The sequence below is a fragment of the Corythoichthys intestinalis genome, chromosome 12 (assembly GCF_030265065.1).
Source record: "Corythoichthys intestinalis isolate RoL2023-P3 chromosome 12, ASM3026506v1, whole genome shotgun sequence".
Lineage (NCBI taxonomy): Eukaryota > Metazoa > Chordata > Actinopteri > Syngnathiformes > Syngnathidae > Corythoichthys > Corythoichthys intestinalis.
Genome location: NC_080406.1, coordinates 45739704 through 45749399, shown reverse-complemented (window position 1 = coordinate 45749399; position 9696 = coordinate 45739704). Strand labels below are relative to the sequence as shown.

Genomic DNA, 9696 nt, shown 5'->3' with positions numbered 1-9696 from the left:
AGGTTAGTCTAAATTGTAGGTCCTGACAGGATTTTGAGTTTTTGCAGTGTTCAAAATAAATTTATGGTACCTGCTGTATTGGAGCACGTTGTCAGCGCATTGTGCCACATTAAAAGCAGTGCAGGTAAAACCTCATGCTTGGAGCTGACAAAATTAAACGACTCCTCGAGGCGGAGAATATTCATCGATCAATTTTTAAAATCGAGTAACCCTTATTATTCGAGTAATCGTTTCAGTTTCATCCACGTTATTTTCATCTACGTATGTATGTACAATTACACACACGTACCCCCCACACACATACATACACACACACACGTATCATATGTGAGTGCGGTAGTAAATGTACGTATGTACGATTTATAGTACGTTATTTTTATTATTAATACTTTATTTACATGTTTCAAACTATTATTTCATGTTCTAATTATAAAATGCATTTATAGGGTTTTTTATAAACTTATTGATATTAAATACACTCAAGAAAAATGTACGTCAAAAATGGGGAGGTGACACTGCTTCACAGTTTTTCACATTAAGTGAAGATCACTGTAATTGAATGAATGAATGGAAAGGCAAGGCAAGTCAAATTTATTTGTATGGCACTGTTCAACACACAAGTTACTTCAAAATTATTTATATCACAAGAAAATCCCAAACCACAAAATAATACATAAGAGCCACATTAAATTTTCAAGACAGTTTAAAAAAATAAAATAAAAAAATAAAGACTATTGAAACAAGAAATAGAAATAAAACAAAAAATTAATGAAATATTTGTATACTTGAAATTTTATATATATATATATATATATATATATATATATATATATATATATATATATATATATATATATATATATATATATTTATTTATTTATTTTTTTTTTTTTAACTTTGATTTGAAAATTTGAAACTATATGGGCATCTATAAATATGCGGTGGTATACAATCGCATTTTTAGCTCTGATTTAAAGGAGCTAATGGTTTGAGCACATGTACTTCAGACCTTCAGGTAACTTGTTCCAGAGGTAAGGGGTATAGCACTAAGTGACTGCTGCCTTATCCTGCTTGGTTTTTGTTCTTGGAACACACAGCAGACTGGTTCCGGACGGCCTTAGGGGTCTAGATGTTTTGTAGGGGTCACATGAATGAAGCATGTATTTTGGTCTATGAATGAATGAATGAATGAGTGAATGGCATTGAATTTTGATTTTCATTTTTTTATATTGTATTTTAAACTATAATACAATTTATAATGCCTTTGGTTTGATGCACTATTTCACCCATAACTAGTCTCTTGTCTACCATATATTTGATATTCCACTAGAGGTCGCCCCAACACAAGACTTTTGTACATGTGCGATATTCAAGTTCTGAATCTGAATCTTGACACTTTATAAGGAGAGTGATTATTTCTGGTTGTTAAAAAAGTTGTGGTCCACATGACGCAGAATGCCATGGCCATTTATGTAGATACCAGGTCCCAAATATAATTACGTATATTTGTATTTATGTATGCTGTAGCTATAATTATACATTTAAAAATGTTTATAAAAACAAAATTAAACCACCGTTGATTCTTTTTCATAGTATTTAACCCAGCTCAAAAGCTACTGAGAGCCTATCAGCTTTGACCTTCCTGAAAGTCAACACTGGTTTCCTTACATCAACACACAATCATGGAAATTGTGGGAACACACAGACTTATAAAAATGATAAATGACACACCAAATTGTCTAAAGGCAACCTAATAAGATTTTACTGTGTGCCTATTTGATCTGGAATTATATTTGTATAGTCGTATGATGTATGTGGGTCAAGCCACATAGGAAATCAATTAAAAGAAAAGGTTCTTTGGGTCCTTGTTACTGGGCTTTGAAAGTACAAAGACAGGTGTGATAGAACTTTCCATGTTTCTCGTTTGTTTTTATTACTGAATATTTTTTTTTCCGCACACATACATACTCCAGTCAGACACAAAATAGACAACAGACAAACAAGTATCTTGAAATATTTAATGGGTAGCAAAAATCTTATACCTGATTCTGACTCAATATTGACTACCACATAGCAGTGCTCACTGTGTAATAAATAGCCAAACTTGTCTAATATTCTTCTCCCTCTCCTTCATCTTCAAAGGAATCAATTCCAACCTCTTCATAATCCTTCTCCAGAGCTGCCATATCCTCTCTGGCCTCAGAGAACTCCCCTTCCTCCATTCCTTCTCCCACATACCAGTGCACAAAGGCTCTTTTGGCATACATCAGATCAAATTTGTGATCCAGACGGGCCCATGCCTCAGCAATGGCTGTGGTGTTGCTTAGCATGCACACAGCCCTCTGCACTTTTGCCAGATCTCCTCCAGGAACTACAGTTGGAGGCTGGTAGTTGATTCCAACTTTGAAACCAGTGGGACACCAGTCCACAAACTGGATGGTGCGTTTGGTCTTTATGGCAGCAATGGCCACATTAACATCTTTGGGTACTACTTCACCACGATAGAGCAGACAGCAGGCCATGTATTTACCATGACGAGGATCGCACTTGACCATCTGATTGGCTGGTTCAAAGCAGGCGTTGGTGATTTCAGCCACAGAGAGTTGCTCATGGTAGGCCTTCTCCGCAGAGATAACTGGCGCATATGTGGCCAGAGGGAAGTGGATACGAGGGTAGGGCACCAAGTTGGTCTGGAACTCAGTCAGGTCAACATTTAGGGCTCCATCAAAGCGAAGAGAAGCTGTGATGGAAGACACTATCTGACTGATAAGGCGGTTGAGATTGGTGTAAGATGGACGTTCGATGTCGAGGTTCCTCCGACAGATGTCATAAATGGCTTCATTGTCCACCATGAAAGCACAGTCAGAGTGCTCCAAGGTGGTGTGAGTGGTTAGAATGGAGTTATAGGGCTCTACCACAGCTGTAGAAACTTGAGGAGCTGGGTAGATTGCAAACTCAAGTTTTGATTTCTTTCCATAATCAACAGAAAGTCGCTCCATGAGGAGGGAGGTGAAACCAGAGCCGGTGCCGCCACCAAACGAGTGGAAGACCAAGAAGCCTTGGAGACCAGTGCACTGGTCAGACTGTACACAAACACAAACCACAAACACATTATTATAGTTTTAATTCACACTACATAGTTATGAGCTTAGCAGGTCTACACTGAAACGTTTCCAAAATCTGCTGTGACACAAAAATAAAGCACAGTTGTATAAAGTATCCAGTAAGATGAGAAGCCAAAAACATCCCATTTCCTGACCAATAATCATCATCTCTTCAATGCTGTTGTAACTCTCACCAGTTTGCGGATCCTGTCGAGAACAGAGTCAATTATCTCTCTCCCAATAGTGTAGTGTCCACGGGCGTAATTGTTGGCTGCATCTTCTTTTCCAGAAATCAGCTGCTCAGGGTGAAAGAGTTGGCGATATGTACCAGTACGCACTTCATCTACATATGTGAAAAGCATAAGAAACGTAAGATTCACTTCAATTGATTAGACAAAAACTCTTATTTTTGTACAGAACATTCTCAAATTCAAGACATATATAGTATATTAATGTCCCTTTTTTTAAGTACTGACCAACAACCGTCGGTTCCAGGTCAACAAAGACTGCCCTTGGGACGTATTTTCCAGCCCCGGTCTCGCTAAAGAATGTGGTGAAGGAGTCATCATGGCCACCAATGCATTTTTGAGAGGGCATTTGACCATCTGGCTGAATGTCGTGTTCCAAACAGTAGAGCTCCCAACAGGTGTTCCCCATCTGGACACCCGCCTGGCCTACATGAACAGAGATGCACTCACGCTTGAAAAGAAAGAGGAAGGAAAAGAACAGGAGTGTAAGGTTTGTTATTTAAAATGTATTTATCATATTATTTAACAATTTCATGCACGAATTTTGACTCACTTTTGTCCCCCCACTCGTTTAACTCATCGACTGCCAATGACGGCACGTAACGTCCAATCAATTTTAACTGGGAGAGGCGAAAGAATGTTCATCCATGAGTGTTCATGGCTACTCCTTCCAGGTTAAAGGATTTGGACATCTTTCACCATTAATGGCACGCGATGAGTTAAATAAATTTTGCTAATATTCAAAGTTTCTTTAAATGACACAAATATAGTCTAGAATAGTCACTTGCCATATGAGAGGTTAAAGGTCTTAAGTGTCAAAAAGAAGTTTAAAAAATGGTGTTATACTTATATGGTGCTTTTCCACCTTTCAAGGCGCTCAAAGCGCTTTACACTATCTCACCATCCACCTACTGGTGACGCAGCAGCAGGAGCAATGTAGGGTTCAGTGTCTTGCTCAAGGACACTTAGACGAGTTCACAACCTCTGGGTTGGGGGACAACTACTCTACCACTGAGCCATGCCACCCACCAAAAAAAATAAATAAATACTCACTTGCACGACAGATTTTAAGAGGGTTAAAGCTAAATCTGACTGTTTTCATTTGTTAATAGTCATTGGAGGGGAAAAAGTTAAGGATTTTATTCCTTCATCACTCCACAAATTATTTAGTGCAGTCATTATACAAACAGCAGATATATATGTGGTGATCCTTTCAAAGTATCAAACGTGAACCTGTTCTGACTTATTTATAGTCAACAAAACCTGTATAAGAGCTCATTTATGTTTCCACTGTTGTATTTAAATTGACAGTTGACACACCCACGTTGTGATGTAGTCCCAGCACACCCTTAGTTAAAACTTCCTCATCCTCTTGATGGACTGGATGAGCAGGACAAACGCCCTCATCCCTTACAATGTGGAAAATTCTAATGCGCTCTAACTGATTTTCAAAAATGCCTTTGAATTACAACTCTTGTGTCTTAAATCTGATTGTTTCATCCAGACATGGATGTGTTGTCGTCAACCATTTACACAAACCATAATGAACAGATCTTGATGAGATGCATCAGCAAACCAAAGCAAAATATGGTATATTTGTTTTTTCTTGTTGTCAACTTTCCGCTTTTTTGCTGAGGCCAATGACATTGTGTTACTATGGAAAGGAGAGTTTATTGAATGAATCATTTCAAAGTTTGTTAGAGCTCATGTTGAGATCAGTTAAACTCCCTAGTGTCTTTTTTTGTGACTCCAGCTAATGTGACATCATCTCAATTTCCAGGTATGCAGGTCACTGCACAGCAAACTATTTTAGGGTGCTCATATTGAGAGATGACACCCAGCAGAAATGTAGGAGTGAATGTTTGAGTAAACAGTGACAGGCAGACATAGAAATAGTCCTTGCCAGTTAAAAAAAAAAAAAAAAAAATCAAGTGAGAAAATTACTATCCATTACTAATTTGCAATCACTGTATTAAAAATGCATTCTAGAGCCCGTAAGCTTCTGACACGATTGTGTCACTCTGCTATTTTAACGCTTAGGGTAATAAGGTCTATTTGAGCAGGGTGGGTGTTCTCCTGTACAACGGTTTTGTTCACATTACTAGCATTGCTAACAAGCTGTGTTTGTATTTGCCTGTGCAAACAAAACTATGTGCAGTGTTTTCTCGGTTGGATAAGATTAACTGTGCATTATGAAGTCTATGAACTGTTTATAACCTTGCAATTAACTATAATCTTTGAAATCTGTCACTTAATCCAAATTGTATCCACCATCAGTAATTTCTTATATTTTCATCTTTAAGTATATAAATAATGTACTGTACATATGTTGTCTCAGTCAGATCTGACTTGTTGCTGCTTGCATAATGACACACCTAAATTTCTGACTTTCATGTTGTCACACACCAAGGCACTGAAACCAAAGAGAGTTTCTTATGAGTGTTAACGACAACAGCTCTGAATTGCAAACGAGCAATAAAAAAAAAAAAAAAAACATTTCTAATGTTTTGCAAAATTCGGTATAAAAATGTTCATTAAAAATGGGCCCCATTAAACATAACTTCGAGCTGCTATCCCCTGTGCTGTTCTACCCCTACCACTTGTGTCAGAAATAGATCATTGTCTCAGTGATTAGCATAAAAACTGAGCTGAATTTGGCTACTGACCTGGAAAGCAGGTAATGACAGACAGAAGCTTCATCTTTATGTAAACTAAACATCAGGTTTGGCAAAAGCATTATGCAGTGGGGAAAACATACTTACCATTTTGCTTGGTAAATTGAGGATCCTTTGCAAAATCTGGGTTTGGCTTTAATTTCTTTGGCACCTCTCACAGCAGTCCTCAATGTGGTCTGGGTGAGTTAAACTGTCAGATGCACAGAGACTACAAGCTATATTCAACTTCAAACCACTCCCACCTGTCTCCTTGACAGGCACTGTGAGTGGGACGGCTGTTTGCATGACCGAGAGGTACTGCCAATATATTTCTTCACACAGTAAACTGATCACACAGAAGAAGTGGAAACTTTCACTACTCACAAGCACAGAGCTCCAATGTTCATGAAGTGTTTGCACACACTGGAATTTGCTTGTATTTAATTACAGTGAGTGTATCATGAGTTATGGTGGGCATGTGCAAGTATGTATGAAAGGACTAAATCAGTATGTAATGAAAGTTATGTAGCATGTGCAAGTCCTCTTCAGGGGTCAGCCAACAAAACTGAGACAAGTCTAGTTAAAGTTACTAGCAGGTGTTACTCTTGTCAGTAGAGTACTGGTTAATACATGTCGTGGTTAATTCATTCAAGTGTTAGAAAAAAAAGAAGAACAAGACAAACCGGTTAAAAAGGCCATTTCAGTGTGCATCTAAATTGGAAATGAAATTCTCAATCGTATAGTAAAGGAAGCAATATATAGATGAAAATGTTCGGATGTTTTTTGCAGTGTCACTAAAATGCAAAACAAAAAAATAAATAAATAAAAATAAAATAAAATAAAATGAAATAATAATTATCAGTTAGATTTGCACCTTCATATTATTCTTTACAAATAGCAAAAGTTTCCATATGGATGAAATAGACATTCTTCATGTCTATATTAGAAAGGAACGAAACTCCTAAAGCTTTCTTCAACTTCAGATTTGGGGAAAAAACATTCCCCCCAAATGGCTTTAATTTTCATTTCTTTTGCATTGAAATATACTGAAATGCACCAATGCTATTTTGAAACCATATGAGCAATATTTATTGAGATGTATTAAATGATATACAGTACAGTATATCAAAAATATCAGACCTGTCTTGTTATGTAACTATTGTAATGCTTGTTTAGTTACTTAAGTCAGGGGTGCTCATTACATCGATTGCTATCTACAAGCTGATCACAATGCTGCTGTAGGTAGATCGGCAACAAAAAATGAAATTTGAAAACATATTTTTTGTGTGAGTTAGGGAAAACACTAACCCCACACCTCACCCGGGAGCGGGAGGTTGTCTCCTTGAAAAATAGATCTTGGAGCAAAATTTTGTGAGCAAATTGTGGCTATTGTTTATTTCTATTAAACAATCTGTTCAAGTTAATGAGTAAATGAACTAGATCTTGTGTCTTGCAATCTAGGGGTCTCCAGTCCATACTCTGCACAGATGTTTCTGTACACTATTCTGGCTTCTTGGTTATGGCGTTGCATGTATTCTTTTCCTGCCAGTACCTTATACCCTACTGTAATGTGCTGGACTGTTTCAGGGGCCTCGTTGCACAGCCTGCACCTGGGATCCTGCCTGATCTGGTATATCTGGGCCTCAGCTGCTCTGATGCTCAAGGCCTGCTCCTGTGCTTACATGATAAGCACCTCTGTGATGTCGTTAAGTCCAGCCCTATCTAACCATTGGTAGGACTTGTTCAGATCTGCCTCTTCCGTTATCTGTCGGTGGTACATCCCTTGCAGAGGTTTTTCCTCCCGTGATGGTTCCTCCAACTCCTCTTTTTCCAATTTCCAATGTCTGAGACATTCACTAAGTGGATGTTTGGATGTTTAGTGGTGCTGATGCTCACTAACCCTCGGCCTCTCTCCTTGCGCTTTGCGTATAGCCGCTGGGTACTGGATGTGGGGTGGAACCCTGCCTGCATGGTGAGCAGTTTCCGTGTTTTCACATCTGTGGTTTGAACTTCCTCCTTGGCCAGATTATCCCAGCAGGGTATCTGATCACTGGTAATTGCTCTGGTCTTGTTCTTGCCATTGACCTAACTTCTCAGGGCTTGCCTTACTTGTTGCAGATATACTTGACCGTTGCAGCTTTCCTTGTTGCCTCTTTGTAGTTACCATTTGCCAGTGGTATTCCAAGGTACTTGTAGCTCTCTTCAACATCTTCTATCCCTGCAACCCCCCTCTGTCCGGACTACCTTCTTAATCACCATTCGGCCACATTTCTCCAGTCCGAACGACATTCCGATGTCCCCTCTGTATGTCCTGGTGGCGTGGATCAGTGAGTTCATGTCTCGCTTACTCTTAGTGTACAGCTTGATGTCATCCATGTAGAGGAGGTGACTGACTGTAGCCCCATTCTTAAGTCTGTATCTATAGCCAGTCTTGTTGATCAATTGGCTGAGCGGGTTCAGGCCTATGCAGAACAGCAGTGGTGATAGGGCATCTCCTTGGTATATCCATGTGCCCACTTATCTATATATTTGGCGGAAAACACTCAGGTTACTTGAAGTTCCGCTCTGAGACCCCCAATGTGGCCAAATTTCAAAATTGTCCTACATGCATGTGTGATCATCATTGGAAAGCTTAAAATTTCAATTTTCTGGGGGAAGAAAGTTTTCGAGCAGTAGGGCAGTTTAAAAAAAAAAATTAAACCCCTAAACCCTAACTTGAGGTGAGAGCATGAGAGAGCAAAATTAAAGACACCATGATTTTAACGGAATATTATCGCGTACTTATCTTTTTTCAATCCAAAAACTCTGTGTACCGTGTCTCACTGGACTCGCTGGACTTTTTGGGGATTTTATGGGTGAAACAAGATGATATAACAAGGGTCGCAATGCAGAAATCGCAGACATCAAGGAGTGGTTGAGATTTTTATTTTCAAATATTTACCCAATTAAACGTTGTTTTTAAAAAAAATTTTTGTTGAATCATTATTTATCATCTAAAATATCTGGGAAAATGTGACAGTTACAGAAAAAAAATACAATTAAGCGATAGTTATGAGGTAGATATCCGTGACCCATTTACAGACACTATTTTTTTCATTGTGAAGTATTTTGTTTGAAAGTTTAAAATATGGGAGTGAATAATTGTTTTAAAGTCGTTTGTTTTTTATACTAAATATTTGACATCAATTAATGATTCTAACGTTAAAAATGACAGACATTTCAAATAATATATATGATTACTTACCTTCTTTTATTGGCTAGGTTGAAACAAAAGCGGTTGCACGACGTCTGTAAACGAGGGTGTCAAGGGTAAAACGGACAAATTAAAAATAGTTCGAGGGGCTTAATGCGCCATGAAACTGCTATGACAGCATGTAGACATATTGTTCTATCAAGCACCACAGTTCTTTTGGCTTAAAATACAACAGTTTCTTTTAAAAAGGAGTGCAAGAGCAGAAACTGCCTCAGCATGTGTTTTCCACCATTTATATATATATATATATATATATATATATATATATATATATATATATATATATATATATATGCACTCACCGGCCACTTTATTAGGTACACCTGTCCAACTGCTTGTTAACACCTAATTTCGAATCAGCCAATCACATGGCGGCAACTCAGTGCATTTAGGTCCGTATGTAGACATGGTTTAAGACAATCTCCTGCAGTTCAAAC

General features: G+C 38.1%; 1 protein-coding gene across 1 annotated transcript; it reads right to left on the bottom strand.

Moving 5' to 3' along the window:
• Nucleotides 1-1943: 1943 nt before the first annotated feature.
• Nucleotides 1944-6253, bottom strand: LOC130927422 (tubulin alpha chain-like). The gene is made up of 4 exons (XM_057853237.1): nucleotides 6115-6253; nucleotides 3581-3803; nucleotides 3299-3447; nucleotides 1944-3083 (listed from the first exon to the last, which is right to left on the bottom strand). The coding sequence occupies exons 1-4, from the start codon at nucleotides 6115-6117 to the stop codon at nucleotides 2109-2111; spliced, it is 1350 nt and encodes a 449-aa protein (XP_057709220.1). The 5' UTR covers nucleotides 6118-6253; the 3' UTR covers nucleotides 1944-2108.
• Nucleotides 6254-9696: the final 3443 nt, after the last annotated feature.